The sequence below is a fragment of the Pelodiscus sinensis genome, chromosome 17 (genome assembly GCF_049634645.1).
Source record: "Pelodiscus sinensis isolate JC-2024 chromosome 17, ASM4963464v1, whole genome shotgun sequence".
In the NCBI taxonomy this organism is placed as follows: domain Eukaryota; kingdom Metazoa; phylum Chordata; order Testudines; family Trionychidae; genus Pelodiscus; species Pelodiscus sinensis.
Genome location: NC_134727.1, coordinates 38,926,221 through 38,952,221, shown reverse-complemented (window position 1 = coordinate 38,952,221; position 26,001 = coordinate 38,926,221). Strand labels below are relative to the sequence as shown.

The following is a 26,001-nucleotide window of genomic DNA, read 5'->3' as shown; positions in this document are numbered from 1 at the left end:
ACCAGATTTCAAGGTCCGTGATGCCTTTTTCACGGCCATGAATTGGGTAGGGCCCTGTGCATAGGGCTCTCAGGCTCTCCTCTTATCCCCACAGGGAAACATTTATAGATATCGATAGCGTTTCATTTGCTTCTCTTTCTAAACTCCAATGAGGGCATGAATCAATCAGCTTCCATTGTAGGTGAGGTTACAGCCTTGAGTAATTCCATCGAATACTGTATTGGGTGTTGCACTGATTACTCCACAAAGTTCCACTTGCTACAAGGCCAGTGAAATGCAGAGCAAAAGCAAGGTGACCAATATTTAATTAGCTATCTGCCACTGTCACCAAAGTGCAAAGTGGCTATCCAATTCAAATTAACATTTCAGAACAGGAAACAGGATGGTCGATGGCTTCCCTAAGAACGGCCGTACTGGGTCAGACCAAAGGTCCATCTAGCCCAGTGTCCTGCCAGCCGACAGTGCCCATGCCAGGTGCCCCAGAGGGAAGGAACACAACAGATAATCCTTACGTGAACCCTCCCATCACCCATATCCAGAGAAACAGAGGCTAGGGACACCATTCTTACCCATCCTGGCTAACAGCCCTTGATAGACCTAACCTCCATGAATATATCTAGTCCCATGAAGTATTAACAGGAAACCAAAGCTATGCATAACCTATTCAGTCTTTAAAAGATGCTTATGCTAAACAATTTTGCATAAGAATGGCCAGAAAGAGATGACAGTAAATTAAATTTGACTGTAAAAATGCAATTCCAGTCTCCTGATTTAGACTTGTAGTCATTTTCCCATGCTTGCTGTTAGTTTGAGTAGCACGCCATTACAAACACTGCAGCATCTGCAGCACCTTGCAGAGGTGAGCCCCTGGTCAGAAAGAGTTTAAGATGATGAATCGTGGCTGAATCATACCTATAAGTATCCATTATAGCCCTAGGGTCCCACACAGTATGGATGATAAACTGCAGGATTTCACAACTATCCACCATCTCTCTACCCACAGAAGTCAGGAATTCTGGAATGAGGGCTTCTCATGTGTCCTACATCGAAATGAGGAGAAATGGCTTTCTCTTATCCTAGATATTCTGGAAACATTTTATTTGCTTTTGAAAAAACTCTGCCTTCAACTCATGCAAAAATGCATGTAACTACACAATAGACACGCTACTGCGTATTCCCCAAATTAGCCAGACGTAGCTAATGAGCCCAGCCCATTTATAGTTGTGAAGTGTCTGGGTGCCATTGTTACCGAGATATTTTCTAGTGTTCACAGTACAGAAATTTGATCGTTCCTTCTCCTTTCCGCATAACTTACTGGTCTGGACCGGATTTCTTTGGCGTAGAGAGGTTTCAAGAATTCTGAATCACCTTCTAGCTTCAGACCTTTCTCTGTGATTCTCAGGTTCCCCATTCCATCCTGAAATACACACACAAACACATACACATACACAAAAAAAGCCCTATTAGCTCTGATTTCTAAATACCCGTGTGAGGCTGTCAAAAGCAGAAACAAAGTTATCGTTGTTGTCTTTTGCCTGTACAGAACATGTAAAACACTAGGAGGCATTGCATCATGCAATTACTTGCATTATCCTTTTAGCTCCATTTTCTGTAAGGAAATTCTGTTCTACGCAATCCGCAATGCCCTCTGGTAAACCATTTACACAGATGAAAGCTGCCCTTTAGGGCTAGTCAGCTTTGTTCAGCAACAGGGAGGTAAGGTGACATTCTATGTTAACATGAATCTACACACTGTAATGTGTCTGTATATTGATATTACTTTTCCAGGCACGATGAGTCCACATATAGCACAAAAGGACATGAATTCCACAGTTAACAGACTGGTTAAAAATGAGGATTAACATTCTAAAATCCCCCGATTCCCACAGCAGTACTTGTAGTTATGTGCTCATGTTACTTCTGTCATAGCATTGTAATTAAGTGCCCTGCGTCGCTTGATTTTCTTATTTAATACGTGGTTCAGCAAAGGCATTGCAATTCTTTGGTTCTTCCCTGAGATAGCAAACAATAGTGAGGAGGAAAGCTATTTAAAGAGTTATGGAAAGTACTTTACTGGTGTCAGTTTTTGTGCGAGAATTTCTCATGCCTTTTCTATCGGGTGACAGGCATACAGCGGCAGCAAAAGAAGGCAGACTGGGCGTGCGTTAACCATTTTTCACCTTTGCCTTTTGAAAGTTATGTCATTTATTCAGAGCGGTGTTTTAGTGTAGCTGAAGATGTAATTACCTGAAAAAAGTGTGTGTGGGTGTGAGAGTTTGAATTGCAAAGATAAGTATTATATCCACAAAGAAAATATACAAGGGCTGAATGTCAATTTCAAGATTCAGAACAATTCTCAAGTGGGAAAGTAGCTGCTTTGGTTGCAGAGATAAAACCTAGGGCTGAGAGTTGCAAAGTTGCCTGAGATCTGCATGATGAATTCCTTTTGAAAAGCCATGTAAATTGCTGTCCACATCTCCGAGGTGGCTTGGAAAATCTTCATTTGGGAGATCTAAAAAGTGTAATTATGTTAATACTGGATAATCCCCAGTGTAAGCCCACTGACAAAGTACTCTACTTAGGAAGGAACAACCAGTGTCTCTCCTACAGAATGGGAAGTGGCTGCCTAGGAAGGAGTATGGCAGAAAGGGATCTAAGGGTTCAGAGTGGACCACAAGCTAAACATGAGTCAACAGCATGACGCTGTGGCACAAAAAGTGAATAAACATGATTCTAGGATGCACTGACAGGAGTGTTGTGAGTAAGACACGAGAAGTCATTCTTCCACTCTACTCTGCGTTGATTAGGCCTCAGTTGGAGGATGGTATCTAGTTCTGGGCACCGCATTTCAAGGAAGATGTGGAGACATTGGAGAAGGTGCAGAGAAGAGCAACAAAAACGATGGAAAGTCTAGAAAACATGAGTGAGGAGGAACGACTGAAGGACTTGGGCTTGTTTAGTTCTAGTGCTCTACGTGTTCCCACATCCGGATCTGACCCTTCCCTCCGCTGAGGCAGAGCAGAGGGATGGAGTTCTCCTTTGAGTTCCTTTCACCCAGCAGGCACCAGCAGGGTGAGCGGCCCTGAGCTGTGAGAGGCACTCTGTGCGTGCGCGTGCCGGGATTTCACCTCTGGTTTTGCAAAGGAAGCCCTGAGCTAGTGCCCGGGGAGGCCGAGGGAGAATGCCATTCAAGGGAGAACAAGATCAATCCAATTCCTTCTAGAAGGAAAAAAAATAGGAAATCATCTGAACCTTTGTTTCAACAAACTCGGATGTGTTAGTCGATCCAGGGCACTGGTTCCCAACCGTTTCGAGCACGCGGGCCCCTTTTCAATCGATTCAAATATTATGGACACCCCAAACAACATCACTGTTTTCAAGCAATATCGCGGCCCGGCCTTTCGCTGTTCTGGGTCAAGGGGAGTGGCAGCCAGCACGTCCCTTGGCCCCGCTGCTTCCTCAGTTCTGGTCCCTTCACCATCCATCAAGAGGATGGCAAGGGGGCTCTTGTGGCCAAAGGCAGCTCCTGCCCCGGCACTCCGCCCTTGGCTGGGCCCGGAGCCCTGGGGGAGAAAAAAGAGGAAAAGGAAAAGAAAAGGACAGATCGGGCCTACCGCAGGACTCGGAGGGGGGAGAGGGCAGGAGCAGAAATGGCAGCACAGCTGGCGGTGGGAGAACGGATGGGGGTGAACGGCGAGCCCCGGGTGAGAATCGCCTGGCAGAAAGTCCCAGTCCTGCGGTGGGCCCCATCCTTACTTTTAAACTTTCCGTGGCCCCTCTACAGTACCATCGCGGACCACCAGGGGGCTGCGGACCACCTGTTGGGAACTACTGATCTATGGGACGCTCCTGTCTTTTCCAAGATACAAAATCCCCCATCCCCATCCCCGAGCAGGCATTAAACTATTAAACGAGAGCCGTATGGGTGCTGGGTGAAATCCCAACTGCGGAAGGTGAGACACAGCCCCGCCCCTTCTGAGCAAGGCCCCGCCCCTGGAGCCAAGTCCCACCCACCCCCAGCCTGATCCTGCTTGGCCATGTGGAAAGCCGGGGCTGTCGTGATGCCCCCGGCCCTCCCCAGTGGCAGGGGGAAGCCACACTGCCCACCACGGCCCCATCCCCCCCCTTCGCCAGGCTACTGAGCTGGCCTGTGGTCAGCGGGAGTCAGGCTGCCATGCCACGATTTCAGCCTTCCCCGGGGGCTGCCGGGCTACTGTGCCGCAAGCCAGCCTTCCCCAGGGGGAGTCAGTCATGTAGGCAATTTTGGGAAGGGCGTGCCTTCCCTTGCCTCCATTACCGCCTGCCTGTGAGTGCACATTCCTCTCCCTTCCCCATTCAGCTTTGATCATCACAGTTATCCGTCCTCGTCTTCTCTCCAGCAAAGCATTGCAATGCGCTCCCGGGCTCCCGGCCCACTCACACGAATGCTGCGCACCGTGCCCTAAGCTCCTTGGGCTTAGATGGGAAAAAATCTTTTTGACAAATGGAGTGAGTTATTGGCTGCAGGCCTCCACCAGATGACTGCAAATAGTCTATTTCCTTTAGAAATGGCTTCGTTGTGTGTTTCCAAGACGTAATGAAATGTCTGACAAAGTATAATAGCAAACAAAATATGTGTCACAATTCTGTATGAGTTTTTCTTATGGCTTTTATGCAATGAGACAGGTATACAGATGCATCAGACCACAGCAGGAATGGCTCAAGTTAAAAATATTTCATCTTAGCTTGGGCGAGGAAGTCAGATCTTTTATTGAGATAGGCCTGGTAGGGTCGTTTCGATGTAATTACTAGAAGCAGAAAAAAAAAAAAGATGGAGGCGACAGTAAATATAATTAAATACCAAATTTAAATGCAAAATGCCATTTTGAACATTCAGAACGGTTCTCAAGTTTGCAAAGGGAAGAGACGTCGGTTTATTTTGCTAAAGCAAAGTTTTGACATTCTGAAGGCTAGCAGTCCCTTATGACTAATGTTCCCCCTACTCCAATCCATCCATAGGTGGATTGTTCCATCCACGTGCAGAATAAATTACATTCCATGCACCGAGGCATGTGTAAATGTGCACCACCAGTAGAAACAAAAAACTTAGCTGTGGGCACTCTGCTAACTAGCTGGGCATCATTAGAATCTCTCCTGAGCAGCTGGGAACAAGAATGAGAAGTTGGCATTTGTGTTGGAGGGAGAAAGGCCACAAAAGACATTGAAGCTGAAGGCCTTGAGGGTTACAGGTGAGGCTGGCCTCAGAAATGTGGTGATCAGGAAAGGTGATCCAGTCTCTTGGATGAGTGCTTCTCTCTGAGCCATGCAAAACACTTTCTCCAGAACTCAGCAACTAGAGAAGACTTAGACAATCCAAGCAGGTTGTATCTACTCTGCCCCAACTATTGTCCTTCAACCAAGCTTCATAAAGTAGAACACGGCTGTCCATTTCCCCCGTCTCCTGCAACTCCCAAACACTTCCTCTTCAATTATGGATTATGTAGTTACCAGACAGACTCAGAGGGGCAATTGCTACTAAAGAAGAAAAGATCATGCAAAATCCAAACAGAGGTGAAAAAACTGGAGAAGTTTCACAGAAGAGATCAACAATGATGAAAGGTCTAGAGAACATGAGCTATGAGGCAAGGCTGAAGAAATTGGGCTTGTTTAGTTTGGAAAGGAGAAGACCGAGAGGGGACATCATAGTGGTTTTCAGGTCTCTAAAAGGGTGTCACAGAGAAGAAGGGGGAAACTGTTCTCCTTGGCCTCTGAGGATAGGACAAGAAGTAATGGAATTAAACTGCAGCAAGGGCGGTTTAGGTTGGACATTAGGGAAAACTTCCCACCTGTCAGGGTGGTTAAATACTGGAATAAATTGCCGAGGGAGGTTGTGAAATCTCCATCTCTGGAGATATTTAAGAGCAGGTTAGCCAGACACTGGTCAGGGATGAACCTTAGTCCTGCCACGAGGGCAGGGGGCTGGACTTGATGATCCCTCGAGGTCCCTTCGGGTTCTAGGATTCTATGACTAGAGCAAGGTGCAGAAGGAGACCTGATTTAGGAAGACTGTCATCAAGCAATGCATGGAGAGCATAAACCAAGCTTGACATTTGCCACACGTCTCTGCGGGTTTCACGTAGTGGCTGGATTTTGCAGTGGGATGGGGGAAAAGGCACTGTGCCAGGATACTATATCGTCAGTGCAAAGTGAGGCTTGGGGCTGTGAAACAGAATGCAATAGCAACACGTTTGGAAATGGAAACCGTAAGCAACCTTTGAAAAGAGCTGTAGGCTGCAAACAGTATTGATTGTACGAAGGGAGGGGAATGAGGGATGGGTAAGAAAGTGCATGTTGCTACATTTCTCCTCCCAGGTGAAAAATGCTGCCTTATGAATTCCGAGTTGTTGATGCAAAAGGGGGTTTGTTTATCGGATGCAGAAGTGGAAAGGAACACGAGGGAAGTATAATTCGGTTTGCACAGGCGAGTGCTGATTACGTTTTGAGAGTGGCACGCGCTGCTATCCTGGGCGAGCAGGAATTATGCTGGTGGTCTACAGAATCTGGCACCTGCAAGATTGGGAGAACTTGTGGTTTCTCACCGGCAAATCCCTAATAGGGGGTTGGTTATGGACCTGGGCTGCGGGAAGGCCCATGTTCGGGTTTCACCAGCTGCGCCTTGCTCGGCCTGTGGGGGAGTTCATCGGTCATGTTTATTTCCATGTGCTGGGTCTCTGCCCACTGATGTAACCAAGGGACCTCTTCATTTTCCTGCTGTCTTGTGAGACATTTGTAGCCTGACTGTGGGATGGAGAACCTGTCCCTCCGTTGGGCAAAACCTTTCTCCCCCATGGATAAGGCAGCAGGAGTGGAATAAGAAGAATCCTCTTTTTCTGCAGCCTCGGGCAGAGAGGCAGAGCTGGGGGAACACAACCGTGGCTTCCTCCTCGGATCTGTCTCCTTCCCCCAAACCTGTCCTCTAGGCAGTCGGGAGAGGGTGAGGGGAGCCTACTACAGCTACAGGCAGGCGACGGGGCTCTGCGGACCTAGCGCTGAGAAAGAACAGCCTTCTGTAGTGTGAGAACAAGCACTGAAATAAGGGAGGTTACATGCTGTCCGGCGTTTTCCATGCAGACTCCTCTGCTTTCATGTGGAACAGCTGCAAGCCATGTCAGCTGGGATCTTCCACGGCCGTGCGCGGGTGGGTATCACAGGCGGGGGAAGGAGTTGCCTTCCCAAACTGCCAGCCTGGCCCCACCCATCCTCCGTCCCAGAATGCCTGCGGTGGGTGTTCTGGGGGCAGAGTGCTGCTGCCCCCAGTGCTCGTGCTCCAGGGCAGTTCGGGTCACACTCTGCCCACCCGTCCTGCTGCTCTGGGGGCCATAGAGGCTCGGGCCGCACGGCCTCTTCTCTCCCCACTGCTCTGGGGAGGCTGGGGTGTGCACGCTCTTCCCCTCCTGGTGGTGGGGGCAGGGCCTCAGCTGTCTGAGTTTGGGTGTAGACAGAATGGGTGTGTCTAGACTACAGGGCTTTGTTGACAAAAGTGGACAAAATGGACTTTTGTCCCCAAAATTATACCTGTGTCGATACTACTGCCGAGTTCTGTCAAAGCTAGCTCCCCATGTGTAGTGGATCCTGCCTGCATCCCCTCCCCCACGCTGCTGCCTCTGATACAGAAGCAGCAGCGTGGGGGAGGGGAAGGTGGCTAGGTGGGAGCTGGTACTTGGTGGGGGGGGCAGAAATCAATGTTTAAATCAGGTCCTCATGGGCACTGGCTCCCACCCCCATCCCTTGCTGCCTCTGTGGGAGGGGAGAGGTGGCTCCACAGGAGACAGCATGTGCCTCCCCCCGCAACCTCTGATACAGGGGGTGGGGACTGCATGCAACCGAGAGGGTTAACCGATGAGGCCAGGCTCATCAGTTAACCGTGTCCTCAGCTACACAGTCACATCCCTAGTGCATATTCACACACGCCTCGGTGCACATCAAAAATTCATTCCACACATTGACAGAAAATAGTCCACACGCGGATGGAAAAGATTGGAGGGAACATTGGTTTGGACCCAAATCTTCAAAAGTATTCACCTTTCCTGAAGACACGTAACACATATCAGAATTGTGTGTGTGTGTGTGTGTGTGTGTGTGTGTGTGTGCAAATCCTCATCTTGCACACGTGCATTGCCAATGCAAGTCAAGTGAGTGCACTATAGCGAGTAAACACTCTGGCAGGTGCCATCTGAAGTGATGACATCATATAAAGCACCTTTGGAGCAATATGAACCATGAAGGGCACCGATATGGTGAGGGCAAAGCAAGGGTGGTGCAAGTGACTAGCTCGGTGCATGTTAGACTAACGGGAGCTGCATATTCTATCAGTGATGCTCTGAGAAGAAGCTTCACGCAAAACCAAAACCAAACCAAACCCCAAACGAGATCCCTTCAGCTCTCTGCAGCCGGGTGCCTGGTTCAGATACATCCCAGATAAAAAGCAGCACAGCTTGTACGTCCCTTAACCGAGACTCCCTGGTTCAGAAACATCCGCGGTCCAGCAGGATGACAGATGTTCCTGGACCACAGAGCCCAGGGTAGGGAGGTCGGGCTGTGACAGAGGAGCGGCGCGGAGCCGGGACCCTGTTGTTGGTGGGGGGGGGGGGAGCAGGGGTGCAGCAGGGAGTTCTGGCGCACGGCTGGGCAGTTGTGGGGGGCCAGCAGTGGCAGCTGCAGGGCTCCGGTCCCAGCCATGGGGGAGCCACGTGTGGGCAGGTAGCAGCAAGGCTGGGTTGGAGCTCTAGCAGGGCAGCATAGGCATGATGGGAGGGACCTCCCCTGGTTCGGCAAATCCCCTTGTTCAGGACCAGTCAGGTCCCGAGGGTGCTGGACGAGGGAGGTCCAACCCGTACTTCTAATTAATGGCAATTCATGGGGCGTGTGACAGAGCGAGACCCTGCGGGAGAAAGCAGAGGGACAGAAGAGGGTTTCCGTAATGCCTACGAGGACTGCGAGGAGGTATTTAGACAGGACACGTTCCGTCTTAGCACCAAGTCAACAGATAAAACCATATCAGAAGCAACAAGCAAACGGCAGAGACTGGCTCACATAAGCCCTTGACAACCTGTGTAAAGACACTTCTGAAAAATCTGGGCACTTGTGGCAATTGGTCATAGGAAGATTCAGAACTGCATTAAAGAGGGAGGACCAGTTGTGTCAGTTACCCATCTGAAAATGACCCAAGCAGGCTACCGTAGAAGATAATGGCATGATGTGATGGATTTAAAATAAAGAATATTATGATGGGCTAATATTACAAGGTGGATAAAAATTGATGACTTTTCAAAAAATAATTTTTGTATTTCAATCAGATTTAAAAAAATTAAATTAAATGCATCTTTCACCTTTAAAGCAAAACTGTTTAAAATTAAATTTGGAATTAGGGCAGCTTGTGTTAAAGTTCCTGAATAAACCACAATCTTTTAAAGTGATCCAAATAGATAAAACAAGGCAGCAGTAATGAGCCCTCCACAAATCTCAATGATTTAAAGGCTGAGCTTTTTAAATGATACAGAATCAGAAGGAAAACATCCTTCACTTAACTTATCAAATCAGCCCAGGGTATGAATCTGTCATAATGGCATGTCCTTCGTTTCACAAGTACCAATATTGTTTTCAGCCTTTTCCATATGTAAGCATTTCCCCATTTCTGTTGTGCAGAAAAACTTCTGCCTTGATTGCTTTGGAGCGCAATGTGATGACACAAACCCCATCTTTGCATCTTTTCTGTGGGTTTTGCAGTTTTTGAACGCTTGTTTTGGGTGGATTCCAGGGCAACACATTAACTACTCCTCATTCAAATTTAGAAAAACAGACTGGAATTTTAAAAAAGCAAGAAAAACGTTTTCCTTTTCTAATCTATGAATCAAAGTCAGATGGGAGAGGATGAGTCCTACTAGTTCGAGGTATTTATCAGCCCATACCTCATTGGGAGTCTATCCCTGGTATTTTGGATCCTAAGCTTAAATTTGCACTAGACCAGACAGGTTGGCTTATGGTACGCTATCCAGCTATGTAAAATGCAGGATGCCGGAAGGGTCTGCCCTCAGCGTTTGACTTGGGGGGTCTACACTAGACCTGCTAAATCAAACGCTAGACGATCAACCTCCATAGGGTCAATCTTCTCCATAGTCTACACATACCCTAAGTTCTGATAAATGTACTTCCCCTTTCTTTAAATGCATCCTGGTAATTTTATTTAACTGATAATGTCTCCTTCAAAATGCTCTTTTGAACATTCAGTTGAATTCCAATTTCTGTCCAAATGCAGTTTGGCACAAAACCTGCATAGGATAATATTGAGGAAATAGGCTATAGGAACCCCCCCAACCGGCTTACGACGGCCCAAGTTGCAACCCCCCCACACTTATGACCATTTTTGTAAGTGCAGAAGGGGCCAACCCCTCCCCCCCCCCGACTTACGTCCTCGGTCCGCATTTACAACAACGCACAACACCTATCATAAATGCGGGTTCGAGTTACAATGCCCCCGACTTGCAACGCTTCCCCAGGAACCGATTGTGTCTCATGTTGGGGGCCACCTGTAATCACCTTTTTCTAACACAGTACAAAGTCTCATAAGAAAAAGAATAATTTTAACACAGAACTGATTAAATAAATATGTATAGATTATGAAGTATCCTTAAAAAATATTATCAAATGTAGTATAAAAGATCTATTTGGCTGCAAAATTAACATTTTAATGGTTATACCAACCATTGGAAAGTCACCTTTTTTTTAATGGAAAATAACTAAAAAGAACACATGCAAAAAAAGATTAAAATAAATTATTTAAATCAAGCTGTCCTGCTTGTTTAAAGTCATGATGAACATTTGTGATTTAAACCACTTGGATTCAAATCAATCCACCCTGTTATCTTGTATGTGCTAAAATTATATTTACAAAAAGCTCACAAACATTTTTACAGTGGCGAATTCCTGCTGTTCATAAGATCCTAGCCCTATTTGCTGGAGAAGTTCAAAAGGGTGTAAAAAATAAGGCAGCAACCAGTAATAAGGATGGTCTTGTGGTTTAAGGCAGTGGATTGCAAAACAAAACAGCTGGGTTCTACTCCTGGCTTTTCTGCAAGCTTGCTAGGTAATACTGGGCTTGCACTTAAACCAAAGCTCGTTAGCCCCTGGCTGATCTGGGATTACTCAGGCTGCTCTGAACCAGACTTTGATCTTCTCCTACACCGGGCCCAAATCTCCCTTTTCCAAACATAGAAGTGAACACCCAGTGGATTTTGGTCAAACCCATGTTTCCCTGGTACCTATCTCCCGTGTACACTTTTAGGAGCCGACGGTGTTCTTACTGAATTCAACAGAAAGCATGCAATTGATTTGAATGGTCACTTGGGTCTTATCCAACTCCCACTGAAGTCAATAGGAATTTTGTTGATAAGCTATTTATTGGTTGAAAAGTTATTTACTTGTTCCCATGACACAAAAACTAGGGGATCACCAAATGAAATGAATAAGTAGCAGGTTTAAAGCAAACAAAAGGAAATGTTTCTTCACATAACGCACAGTCAACCTGTGGAACTCCTTGCCAGAGGATGTTGTGAACACCAAGACTTTGGCAGGGTTCAAAAAAGAACTAGATAAATTCATGGAGGACAGATTCATCAGTGAGTAATAGACAGGATGGGTAGGAATGTTTGTCAGAGGCTGGAAATGGGTGATAGGGGAGGGGTTCTGTTCACTCCCTCTGGGGCACCTGGCATTGGCCACTGTTGGAAGACAGGATACTGGGCTAGAGGGACCTTTGGTCTGATGCAATATGGCCGTTCTTATGTACTTTGCATTGACTTTAGTGGGAGTTAGAATGTACCCTTCAGCAAATTTGAAAAAAAAAATCCTTAAGCAAAGGAGAGGAAAAATATAAAATGGGCTTTCCAGTTACTTTTTTAATTAACTTACCATTGACAAAAGCAATTGCAAATTTCCCAAATTAACACCAGGATCGTTTGGAAATCAATCACTCCCCTAGCGCTTGAAGAACAATTTGGTTCAGAAATACACTGTGTCATACTAAAGATATTTTAGGCATAATGCGTTTCTTTTTAAAACAGAACCCTAGAGAGATCACAGAGCTAAGATGTATTGTATAGTAAAACTATTACTTCTATCAAATATGCCACCCAATTTGAGTGTAAGTTTTCACAGTAAAAAGGATTAGCTGACATACTGGAAAACTGATTACAAATCCCAACATTGTTACAACAACAGAAAACCTATGCAGAATTCCTCTCTAGGGTAATAACTTCCTTTCTGCTAGTACTGTAGCAAATAGTTCAAAATTTGTCATTCACGCATCTCAGTTTCCTGTTACGGAACATTTTGCCACCAAAGCATTATAAAATGGCCCATTTTCTCCTAAGCGTTTTTCTACTCTTTTGCTCCCACAGCTCATATTGAGGTTTCAGACCAAACATTCAACATTAATTCCAAACATGCCCCTTAAATTTTCAAACTTTTTAGTCTGATTTGTTACCATGTTCATGCTAATTAGAAGGAAGAAATTTCCACCCTACAGAAATTCATGCTCTCAAAGGGAAAAAATATTCTATTGCTAGCATAGTGCACTCTGTTTACTATGAAGCGGTTTACTAACAAAACTACCAGCACATAAATTTGCCCTTAATGTACAAGGCGTCTCAAAGGCAAATTTGATACATTATGTTCTTATAATTATGAATTACAATCACTGTCAATCATAGAGCGAAGGAAAGAGTAAACAATTTTTTTAAAAAAAATATGGATGTATTGGGCCAGACTTATTTTTAGTGTGACTCTTTGGGAGTCAAGTATTTAATGCAAGCAATAAATATAGCCCATATTGTCTTAAATCATGAACCTCTTTCTTTCTATTTGGTGGATGTATTCGTGGTTTGATGCACTGCCTATGGAATCAGTGGGTGCCCTTCCATCAATTCGATCAGACTTTTAGCATTTCTCATGCCTATGAGCTCTTTGCACTAACTGAGTCACAGACTCATAGAACACTAGAACTGGAAGGGACCTCGAGAAGGCATCAAGTCCTATTCCCTGCCCTCGTGGCAGGACCAAGCACTGTCTAGAGCAGGGGTAGGCAAGACAGCATCTATGGGATGGATCTGGCCCATAGCCACACTGCTGCTCCCCTGCCACCTGGCCAATCAAGACCTGGGGGGTGGGGGAGCACACGAAGTCTCCTGCCACTGCCAGGGGTGTGCATCATCAAAGCGAACCCCCAGCTGTTCAAAACAGCTGGCGGTTCTCTCTACGTGCTGCATGCCACTGGCAGGGTGGGAGTGGGAGGGAGGGAAAAAAACTTAATGTGCTCCCTCGTCCCCAAGCCAATCAAGGTTTGTGGGTGGGGGAGCACGCAAAGTCTCCTGGCCCCGCCCCTTTCACCTGAGGCCCCGCCCCTTCCGAGACAGCCTGCAACCACTTCCAAAATTTGTGAAGTGGCCCACTTTCAAAAATTATTGCCCACCCCTGATGCAGATTATCCCTGACAGGTGTTTGTTTTATTTAATTTGGGTCCTCTGAAGAAGTGGGCTGTGCCCACGAAAGCTCATGAGACCATCGACATGTTTTCAAGTCTCAGAGGGGTGGCCGTGTTAGTCTGAATCTGCAAAAGCGACTCCTCGCCGCTTCTCCATGTTTGCTTAGTTTTTAAAGTGCTACCAGACCATTTGCTGGTTTTTTACGTTCAATTTGAATCGGCAGCGATTGTCGAGATCCTGTTTTAAACACGTTTTGCACGGCAAAAATGAAATGAAATAAAAAAAGTTGTGATGCCAAATAAATGGAGGTAAGGGTTATGTATTGATATTTAATATACACCACCCAATTCAATGAGCCATAGTGGGTGGAGTTAATACATTTTATTTGTGAATGATAGGTAGGAAGGACTTTGCTTTAAAATCGGATTCCTTGTGTTAAGAAGCAAGCTTACTCCCTTTATTAAGAAGCTGTTTCCCTGGTTAAGGAAACCACCAGTGAATTTTTATAGCTGTGCAGTCACAAAAAATATCCAGTTTTGCTCTTTCACGGTCAGAGTATAGCAAAAAATAATTTAAACTGGCTCCTACTGTTATCTATGGTGTGTATACGACCTTGTTAGCAGGAAGGCTCTGGGAAAAGCATATAAATCAGGGAGCTGTAAAAGACTGTCCCAAAGTGTACCTAGAGTTCTATTTCTTTATGCACAAATGCCAAGAAAGAATTGCTGTAAAGAGAAAAAATATATTATAGATATTTGGGGTCAGTTGTCACTGTCTGTGTTAGGCAGAGAAACAGACTGGACCTTTAGCTGGCATGAGTTAGTGTAACTCCATTGATGTGATTTCACCAATTTGCACCAGTCAAGGACTGGGCCCTCAGTTCAGTAAGGGCACATCTACAGAGCAGGGGAAAAATCAAATTAAGCTACGCAACTTCAGCTACGTCAATTGCGTAGCTGAAGCTGAAACAGCTTAATTCGGCTGTTGGTGCTGTCTGCACAGCAGGAAGTTGAAGAAAGAACACTTTTCCTCTGACTTCCCTTACTCCTCGTACAATGAGGCTTGCAGGAGTTGAAGTAAGAAATCTTCCAGCTCGCCATTATTTCGAAATATTGACTTGCTGCGTAGACACTCATTTTGTTATTTCAAAATAATGTCAGTTATTCCAAAATAACGCTGCTGTGCAGATGCACCCTCTGGAACCAAACGAAGGAGTCTGATTAGTTGGTGTTAAATGAAACGAAACAAGACATTTGATACTGACCCATTGGGTGTGAAAACATCAGTGACCAAGTCTCACAACAGTACTTACTGTTGTGTGTATCCAAGGTACTTCTCTGACCCCCATTACTGTGGCATCTAAACACCTCACAATCGTCGATGTATTTACCTCACAGCATCCCTCGTGAGGGCTCACATCCTCGTGTCCCAGATGGGGAACTGGGGTATTAAGAAGCCAAGTGACTTCCCCAAGATCATACAGAAAGTCTGTGACAGAAAAGGAACCTGAAACCAGGACTCCCATCCTAGTGCCATAAACACAGCATCCTCCTCCTTCTCTGACAGGCTTACAGCCGGTACACCCCCCCCCCCCCCTTTGTAAGGCATAAAGACAGACATTGATAACTTTCTCCCCCATGACTGAGTGGATAGCGCATTGGACTGGCACTCAGGAAACCGCAGTCTCTTCCAAGCCCCGCCACTCAATGACCTTGGGCAAGTCCTTTCAATTATCCATGCCCCAACTTCCCCACCTGTAAAATGGGCATAATTATACTGTCTGCTTTGAGATCTAAGATGAACAGCCCCAGAAAAGAGTGAGGTAGTTTTACTATTTGCTTACACCTTGCTTTGCCTCTTTAAAATATGCATCATGCCTATTTTCCGTGCCTCTATAGCAACTCTAAACTGAGCTCTATGTAGTATTCAGTCAGCTGGATAAGGATAAATGAGACAGCAAGGAAACAGGTGCATTAATAGCCATCAAAAGCTTGAGTCCAGAACCACAGTGCAACATGCTTCCTCCTAACGCAATTTCCAATAAGGGCTTGGTAGTTTACACCTCGTAGAACAGCGAAGCAAATGCAACTTGTGAGATGAGGAATTTTTCCTCCTACTTATTTTCTGAGAAAAAGGCAGGTAAAGAGTAGCCTCTTCTCCTACCAGCCAGCCGCTGTGCATTATTTTTAATGTCAGATTATTTATAGCAAAGGTGCTCACTGAGTCACAGAAAGCTGAAACACATGCCTGCCTGCCAGGCAGGACTACGCTATTACGTGTGTGAAAACCAGGCTGTTCTACAAAACATACAAGACCCAAATGGAAAACTGTAAAGAAGGATTCACTTCCTATTTTCGACTAGGGCTGGGTGGCATACCATTCCTTTTCTGCATCACTTTTCCAGAGATCCTGGAAAGCGGTAGCTGCAGAGAGCTTTATTTGGTGTCTTTTTTCCAACGGAATCTGCTCCAAAAAGCATATCCTTGTGCTTCCTCTCATCACAAAAACCTCCACTTTATTCGGGGTGGTGGGCCTTTTGCCCGTCATCAGCATGAATCCCCCATGGCAATGCAGCATCTGGAATTAGCAAAGTGATTTACAATATCCTGGTTTGTTTATCAGCTGTATGTAACCTCAATCACCAGCACCTTTCACCAGCTGTGCATTCACATGACTTATGAAACTAAAGAAACACCTTGTATTTTCTCGATGCCATTCATTGTGATGTGCCATTGGATTTGCCTTCAGGACATGTGCTTTTCATACTGTACATTACTCCTGGGTACTATTGTTCTGTGATACGGGTCAGGGTTACACGCTACATAAATTATCCCTACTCTATTCCTCAGACCAACCAATCCAGGCCCCGCCCCCTGGCCGTGAACGTCACCACCCTGCCCCCCTTCGCCTCCTGCCATAGCACTCAGCTGACTTCTGCGCCGCTCAGCCAGGCCGCCACGTGGGAGCAAGTGGTGCAAGCGACCGTGCAGCATGGGGAGCGTGGAGCCCAAATGGCTGTTTGGGCTCCGCAGTACCCCGAGTGAGAGGGAGGAGGGAGACGAGAAGAGAAAGAGAGAGGCAGGAGGCAGAGGAGATCTGGGGGGGGGGGGGGCCGAGCCAGTAGGAGGAGGAGAGACAGAGACGGAGCAAGAGACCAGAGGCTCAGGAGAGAAGACCAATGTGGAAGAGAGACCTGACAATCCCGTCTTATGACGGGCTAATTGGCTAGTAGATTATAATAATAATGAGGATGAAAACTTATGAAAAACTGTTGCAACTGCTACAAATCTACATACTTCGCATGCTCAGCCCATCAAATCACCTTACTGAGATCCTACATTGTTGTTTGTTTAGATTTATTTAGCTTTGAGTCTCAGAAGGTCAGATTAAAACAACGACTGGGTGGATCTCCTCATCTTTGGTGTGTTGTAAAGGCTTGTTCTCCTGATCTTATCACCAAGAGGAGGTTAGACCAGCATTTTAAAGCTATAACATGGAGGTGCTCTCAGCACTGCCAGGGTTAAGCAATTTTAACAGCTCTAAATCCCATCTTCAAGTGACACAGCGCCAGATTTTAAAACATCCGTAGGGTGATATAGGAGCCAGTTTGCAAGACCCAAGCAATTCTAATTTAGCGGATTATGCTATGCTGGTTGAGGATTTTGTTCACCTAAAGTTGCTTGACTGGAACAGCCCATAGGCTCATATTTTTAGAAGATTTGTACGTAGAGCTCTGCACCCACTTTACATATGCATTGAGTCTCCAAATGCCGACCTGTACATTCAAAAGGCTTCCAAGGCACAGCAGGCTCACAAAGCTTTAACTGTAACAATGCCTGCTAAAGATGATAAATATCTCCTAAAAAGCAACGTGCTCATTGTAGAAGGACATAAAAGATGATTAAAGTCCAACCAGTCGTACTTATATGAAAGTACTAGTAGCTGATCAAGGGGGAATAAATGATTAATAGAGGTTTTAATTGCAGCCAGTCATTACAGAGTGAGGTCAAGAAGTTAACTAATATTGTGGCTTATAACCATGAATAATGCCTTCCACCAATGGGCTTAGAATAATCTGTAACACATTATTATTGTTTATTATTTGTGTTAACATAGAGCCTATGAACCCTAGTCATGGACCAACAGTGCCAGGTGCTGCACGCGTGTAGAACAAAAAGATGGTCCTTGTCCCACAAGGCTTACCTGGAGACAAGAAGCAACAGGCACACGGAGACAGACTGACAAGGGGCATAGAGTTTACAAGGAATCAAGGAGAGAATATTAAACCACATGAGAGGCAGCAGTTTGCTCTACGGGTTGAACCTCACTCAACCGGGACCCTGGTCTGGATGTTGCTGGACCAGAGAGATCAAGTGGAAGGCCAGAGGCGGGAGCCCCGCAGGGGCTGGGAACCCAGCCAGCCTGGCTGCAGGGAGGCCAGTGGCTGGGAGCCCTGCCGTGGGAGTCCGGCTGATCCGGTGGTCGGGAGGCCGAAACGCCAGCAGGCTGTGGCGGGGCAGCGGTGGGGCCGGAAGCCCTGCTGGAGGGACTGCGGGTTGCTGGAGTGGGGCTGGCAGGGCCAGGAGCGCCGATAGTGAGACCAGTGCTGCTCCGGTAGGGCTGGCAGTCTCGGGAACCCCAGCGGCTGAGCACTGGTCTGCTATGGGAGGGCGGATGGGGGTGGGAGTCCCGGCAACAGGACTGTGGGCTGGCGGGGCTGGTGTTGCTGTAGCAGGGCTGCTGGTGGGGCCAGGAGCACTGGTGATGGGGCAGCGGTCTGCCATGATGGACCTGGGAACTCCAGAGGCGGGACTGTGGTCTGCAGGGGCAGAAAAGAGGGATGGCTGTAGGAGGAGAGCCAGCCGGGAGGCCAAGCCAGGAGTGGAGCCAGGCTGGAGAGCCAGTAGCAAGGGGGCCAGAAATGACCTCCCCCTGGTCCGGCAAAATCCCTCCTTCGGGACCCCTCAGGACCCGTGGGTGCCGGACTGGGGAAGTCCAACCTATATTAATCATGTATTGAAACTTTTCAAGTATTTGTGATTAGAGCCTGAGTATAAAGTGACTGTCCAGTTTGATTATACAACCGTCCCGTCTAACGATACAACTTCAACTACAACTTCAACGAGAAAGAAAGCAGCTCTGGGAAATCTGTGATCACAAGCACTGAACCGAGAGCTCCTCACATGAAAAGGCAGCATAGAAGGGTGCTCCCTACAGCTGAGCCCCTCATTATAAACTCCGAGCCGGGGCTGCACTACAGAAAGGCTGAAATTCTCACCGAGATGAGGTATTACAGCCATTGCACATTCCAATGTTCTTGAGGTTGAACGGCCATTGCTGTTCCTACTGATCTCAGCTTGGGAAGGAAGGCTGTGACGGTAATTGGCAATAATATCCCCCGATAGATGCAGCTGCTTCAGAACTGGAGGATTCACAGCGGATCTGAAACATTGCATGAGATTGCGAGGAGCTAAAGAAAGATTAGCTGCCAGAGATAAAATGGGGCTGAGGAACTGGAAATAGCCTTTCACGAACGATGGAAGCCAGCGATCACAACTACAAACGGTAGGCTGAAAGCTCAGGATAACTTGGTTTAATTCCATAGCATATCGCGCATGAAAGCGAAGGGAATCTCAGCTGCTGAATTGACCTGGGCTAACCTACACAGAAAACGAAATCCAAACTGGACAAAATGTGTGTGGGCGCATCCTCTGTCTTCTCAGCAAGACTGACATTTTAGCCAAAGCTCCACAGATGCTTTCACCGTCAGCCACGACTCAGTGGAGGGATCAAAGAGCATTAATAGACTGAAGCAAGGAGGCAGAATAATTTCAAAGTTCCAAAATCAAATTCAGGGAGATGGTGAGATTAGCCAAGCTTGTCTGGAAATGTTGGGGCTCTTCAGAGAGAATCGCCCATGACGAGTGTTTTCCTTTCTCGTTTCTGACTTTCTTCTGAACAAAGACTCTTTAAAATTCCCATTTGGCAGCAGAAAGTCTTGCTGTACTTTGACAGGAGCATTAATCCACTCATGTGAAACCACTCCAGGGACTGTCAGAACTAGGGCTCTGAATGGAAGTGAGCTTTTGCTGGAGTTCTGAGAATAATTTGCTGTGGAACCTTAGCCACCAGAGTGGTATTTATTACTGCATGGCTAGGACTTTTCCTTCCAAGGAGGAATCACAGAAGGATAATGACAATCTAACTGCTAATGATGGTGCCTGGGTAGGAACCATAAATGCCAGGAATACTTGCGTACAGATGTGGTCTCCTCATCTCAAAAAAGATATACTGGCTTTAGAAAAGGTTCAGAGAAGGGCAACTAAAATGATGCGGGGTTTGGAACGGAGAGGAGAGATTAAAGAGACTGGGACTTTTCAGCTTGGAAAAGAGGAGACTAAGGGGGATATGATAGAGGTCTATGAAATCATGAGTGGTGTGGAGAAAGTGAATAAGGAAAAGTTATTTTCTTGTTCCCATAATATAAGAACTAGGGGCCACCAAATGAAACTAATAGGCAGCAGGTTTAAAACAAATAAAAGGACGTTCTTCTTCACACAGCGCAGAGTCAATCTGTGGAACTCCTTGCCTGAGGAGGTTGTGATGGCTAGGACTATAACAAGGTTTAAAAGAGAACTAGATAAATTCATGGAGGTTAAGTCCATAAATGGCTATTAGCCAGTATGGGTAAGGAATGGTGTTCCTAGTATCTGTTTGTCAGAGGGTGGAGATGGATGGCAGGAGAGAGATCTCTTAATCATGACCTGTTCGGTTCACATCTGGCATTGGCCACTGTCGGCAGACAGGGTACTGCGCTGGATGGAGCTTTGATCTGACCCAGTATGGCTGTTCTTATGTTCTTCTTATGTTCGCGAAAGGAAACTTTGCTTCTTAAAAGGCTATGCGAACGCCTTACTTATGCCCCTGAACAGAACTACTTGTGAGACTAATCAATCTTGGGCTCGTAAGCACTCCCAAGTTGGGCCCTGGGCATAATTATTTTCTCCTCCACATGAATACACTGATTGCATATTCTCTTCTGAAGTCATTGTGAACCTGCCGATATTTTTCCCCAAGCCCTTCCCTCCCCCACTCAGTCCTTGGCCACAGTGCTGAAGGAGGGTAGAAAAAAGGCCCCTGGAGGCTGAGGAGCACTGTGGGGATAGAAAAGGCCCATGTCTGATGGGACCCCCTGCCCTGAGTGCTCCTCGTCCCTTACCTTCACTCTCACGCGCCTCCCTGTCCCTACCCTCCTGCACTCGCCCCACACACATCCCCAATGCTCTGCCCTGAGTCCTGTGCTCTCCAAACCGCCAGCCCCCTGCTCCGAAGGACCTAGGAAACGCAGGGTAAGCCTGCTAGGGTAATTCTTTTTCAGGCCATTGCTTATATTTTGTTTTAAAAATCTCTCAGGTCCATAGCTGGCACAAGCTTGTCCCTAAAGCCTGGTTCACACCTAAATCTAAGTCAGCCTAGTTACACTGCTCAGGACTGCGGGGAATCCCCTCCCCCTGCAATCGGCAACTTAGTTAGGTCTACCTAACTCCCACTCTCGGTAGGCGTAACTAGGTCAATGGAAGAATTCTTGAGTCAACCTAGCTACTGCCTCTCAAAGGGGTGAACTCAGTCCAATGAATACGGCTTTTCTGTGGATGTAGTTTCTAGACTACAGCACTGTAGCGGTAGCCGTGTTGCTGTAGGCACTTAGAAGTCTAGACTTGGCCTTAATTAGTATTGGTAATGAACTGGCATCTTACCTGTCTGAGAGCTTATCTACACTCCAGTTTCTAGTTACGCTGGAACTCAAGCTAACTGCTTGTCCACTAACTTGAACGAACTAACCAGACTAAACAGTCTAGCATGGATGCTCTACAAAGGGTTGTTCCAGGAAACAAACACGTTCCTGGCTGTGGTTCACCGTAGGCTGAGTCAGTCACAAATGTTTGTAGGGCTTCATCACCAGAATTATGGGAATGTCCACACGCTGACCCAGCCCTGCCACTAAAACTCAACCTGCGTGGCCGCGGTTTGTCGGCACTTTTGCCAACAAAATATTTTTGCTGGAGCTGCTTTTGCTATGTCAACCGGAGAGCACTCTGTTGACAAAGCAGTGTTCATGTTGGCCCATGCTATGGCAAATCTTCGTCATTTCTCAGGGGAGGGGAGGGTGTTAATCACCTGTGAATGACAGAAGTTTTATGGATTACTTGAAAGTGATTAAATACAGCCTCTTTCTGGCTTACAAACCGGTTACGGACCAAGCAATTGGTCGTAACTCGGTTCGTTCATAAGTCGGACTCCATAGAGTTGCACGCGACCACGCTGTTCGTAAGCGCGGATCATATTCGTAACTCAGGGTCCGCCATTTATGACAACTTTGGTCATAACTGCGAACGGTCGTAAGTCGACCGTTCACAACTCGGGGACCGGCTGTAAAACTGTAGCTCTGAGTGAAAGTGTAGACATAGCCTTAGTCACGTTCACTAACCCTGCACAGAACATGCTACTCCCCTTGAGAGAATGAAAGGTCAACATATGACAGATGCCAGTCCCGTGGTTTCATGCACTATTGGAAGGAACGCAGTTATTAGCATAGTAGAAGAACCTAAATAGACTAGAACAGACCAAAATCTCCAGCCCTAGAGAGTTAATTTATTTCACCCACTTAATTACACCAAGCAGCCTACTGCTAGCAATGGGTGAGTTCCAGATGTAAAAGAACAACTTCATCAATAATTACATTTCTTTATATTGGTGGTTTTTTTAAGCCTTCTGCATTGATAAGCAATTGAAACTGTAATATTGCTTCTTCTGCAGAGCACTTTGCAGTTTTTGTTATTAACCTGGCAGTGTTCACCCCCAATACGTTTCCATACAGCTCCCTTTGTGAAACTGGCCAAGCCTGCATCATTTCAGTTAGAAGATTTACCCAGCGCCGCTCGGGTCCGTAACTCAAATGAGTTTTGGTTTTTGGAAAATACAGTAAAATGACAATGTGCAGGCTTCATTGAAATCATTGCTCGGAGGTGGGGGATGAGGGAGTCAGGGTGCAGGCTGCCCTGGGCAGAGAGGACAACCCTCGGTCCCTCTCACCGGGCACAGGTGAGAAGCACCTCTCCATGGATGCTGCTGTTCCAGCAGGCTGAGCCGGAAAAGGGGTGCATGTCCCAGGGCTGGGGAAGGTCCAGGTTAGCTTTGGGTGAAGGTCATGGATGGACTACCTGTCCCCCAGCAGCAGAAGCGCTGGGGCAGCTTAAGGTTGAGTGCCATGACTGGGGAGAGGGGGGAGAAGGCACCCTTTCCTCTGGCCCAGCATGGAGGAGATGTGGCTGGGGGTCGGGGAGAGAGACCCCCTCCCATGACCCCAGCACAGAACTGCTACAGCTCAGGAGAAGGCGCAGCCCGCCACGGGCCTAGAACAGAGCTGCTGCGGCAGCTTGGTGCTGGGGACGGTAGGCAGAGGTGGCACTCTGCGTGCCTGCCCTGAGCCCCTGCCTGCCCTGAGCCTGCCCAGAGTCCTCTTTCAACATTCACTCAGTCCTGTCAATTTTGAGCCCTGAATTTGCTTTGTGAGTCCATCTCTTTTCTATTTGATTTTATGAGAAGCAATCCCATTCATGGCATAACCTGTTTTCCTGGCACAGCTAACCCCTTACATTGCTTTGGGTCGGGGTTGGCTTGCCTGGATCCAACTCCCGAGGCTCGGCGACCCCTCTCCAGCATTGGGGAGCCCGGGCTAGTGCTTCAGCCTCCCTTGCTGATCCCAATGGGGCTGGAGAACCCAAAATCTTCTAGACTGGGCCCCTCTTGGCTCTGGTGTGCGAGGGGAATGAGGGGAGGGTCTTTCTCCTCTGTCGGGAGCCACGTCGGGGGGAGGGGGGTCTGTTTGGAGTTTTTTTGCTTCTCGCTGATGTGCAGCCCCTGACTGATTTTTCTGCGGGTTAACGGTGCCTGACCCAAAAAAGGTTCCTCACCCCAGCTTTAGGTTATGATAAGAGGAAGCTGCTTAGTGAATTTGGTGGTCCTAGCTCTTATCTGTTCAGGAGTTCTTGAACAAACAGACTGAGAGGCAGACTCTTTCAAATATGTAGTAGATTTGTGTGCCTCCGTGTAAGAGAGCCCCAAACCCACATTACGGTATATGCTCAGTAAATTTTAAGTTTTCTTTTCTCCTCCATTCAAAAGAGCAATCTTTTATGTTTTCTAATGTTTATTCATAGCCATCCTTATCTCAGGAGAAAAAAAAAGTACCTTTCCCATTTCATATCTGCTTTGACTTTATGATTCCCACTTGACTAAAAAAGTAGTGTGGCCAAAGCCTATCTTTTTGCAAAGAACAGCAATTTTGTTAAGCAATAGCTGGGAACAATTGTCAAAGCTCTGAGACTGTCATCACAGCAAGGAACAAAAGTATTTTTAACAAGAAAGCACGCCAGAGAACTGATAATTCACTGCCTCCCTCGGGCACGTTCAAAACTTATTTAAAGCCTTCTGACCTGAGAATCAAAGGGGTTAATGGGGTAAAAGTAGGAAGAAAGGCACAGAGCTACTGCAGCAACTTTTTAGAAGACAACTGCTTGGAAAAAAGAACCAAAATTGATTGCTTTCAATTTACTACTGTTCATGAAAATATCGGTAATAACAATCAATATGGTGATATACTTTACTATAATTTAAGCCAAAGCAGTAAAACAGCTTGATAGAAATCTGCTAAGCAAACTAATAAACTAATTATTTCTATTTCATGTGTAACATGAATATGTTCCCATGAAACACATACAGCCTTCCTTGGTTACGGATATTGGAGGGGTAACATAAAAATAGTTAAGACCTAGGAACCTTGAATGCTATCATATCAAAGGAACACTCTTGAAAGCTACTCTAGACATAAATGGGGTGATGGGTGTGGAATCCTGTAGTGCAAATGTAGATGCTGTTTCCCCAGAGAACAATTCAGAGGGGCTTGGTTCTGTCCCTCTGCACAAGCATGAATTTCAGCGTACTATCAACGCGGTAAAGACAGTGAAAACAATCATTCAACAACATTTTTAGTCCTTCCACACTACAGCAGTGGAACTTGTTTGTGAAACTTGTTAGTGAACTGACTCCAAAAAAGGATCCGAGGGGGAGCCGAGTTTGTCTGTAACTGGAAAAACATAAAAAACAACAAATAGTCTAGCAGCACCTTAAAGACTAACAAAACATGTAGATCAGGCAGTCGGAGGTGTGCCGTGGAGAACACAGAGTTCAAAATGGCCGCCCTTAAAGGGGCAGGCGACCTTTTTTCCCCTCAATAACTTCCCTCCAACCCTTTTTTTGGGGGGGAGGGGAGTTAATAACTTCTCCCCCCCTTTTTTGGGCTCAACAAAAAATCCGTGGTGTTCTTCATAAAAAATATAGTTTGATGTTCCTCAGTCTTAAAAAGCTTAAGAAACACTGATGTAGATGGTATCATGAGCTTTCATGGGCACAACCTACTTCTTCAGATGACTGAAGTATTAAAAGTCCAATCCCTATATCACTACATCAGGGCTCATTTAACTGCACATCCACTAATGTGATCTATGCCATCAAATGCCAGCAATGCCCTCTGCCATGTATATTGGCCAAATTGAACAGTTTTGATGGGAAAGAATGAATGGACCCAAATCTGAGATCTGAAAAAGCAACACACAGAAATCTGCTGGAGAACACTTTAACCTGCCCCGGCACTCATTAATGGATCTCAAAGTCACCTTGTTGTTTCAGTCCAATTCCACAAGCCAAATACACAGGGAAGGGTTGGAACTCAACTTCATTTACAAGTTTGATTCCTAACCCAAGTTTGATGGCTAACACATGACCTTTGACATCCTAATGACTTGACCAACCAAACAACAGGTATTTAAAGAGGTGCAAATTGTTCTTATCAGCTTCTTGTAACTTGAACAATCTAATTCACTATTTTTCCCCTCCTTTCCCACACTTCCCTTACTTATTCTTGGATCTGGACTTTTAATACTTCAGTCATCCGAAGAAGTGGGTTGTGCCCACAAAAGTTCATGATACCATCTACATGTTTTGTTAGTCTCTAAGGTACTGCTAGACTATTCGTTGTTTTTCAAGTTTTTCTAAAAAAGGAAACTGTCTTTTCTGGAAGCCTAGCCAACTTCTGCCAGAGCAGCCTTCAACGTTCCCCACTATAGTACTTGTCCATCAAACAGGAAAGGAAAACCAAGCTATTTTTGGACTGCTCCACGTTTTGTTAAGAAAAGAAAAGAAAAGAAAAGAAAAGAAAAGAAAAGAAAAGAAAAGAAAAGAAAAGAAAAGCTGGGCAATTTCAGATATGAACGCACGCCCGTGTAATAATGCTTGCCAGATAGGCAGCGGGAATGTAAGGAATTAGAAGGGGCTTGAATGAAGGGGTGGGATTGTCAGCATGGAGATCATCCAACGTGAACTGTCTAGCTTAATCTATATATAAAACAAAATGGCTGTGTCTACA

The 26,001-nt window shown here is 46.2% G+C and overlaps 1 protein-coding gene across 4 annotated transcripts in view; it reads right to left on the bottom strand.

The window, feature by feature from the left end:
* SGCD (sarcoglycan delta) overlaps positions 1-26,001 on the bottom strand; it is a 545,286-nt gene that overhangs the window by 122,368 nt on the left and 396,917 nt on the right. For all 4 annotated transcript variants that reach the window (XM_075900619.1, XM_075900616.1, XM_075900617.1 and 1 more), the window contains one exon: positions 1,316-1,417. In XM_075900619.1, coding sequence (XP_075756734.1) covers positions 1,316-1,417 — 102 coding nt within the window. The remainder of the gene's footprint in view (positions 1-1,315; positions 1,418-26,001) is intronic.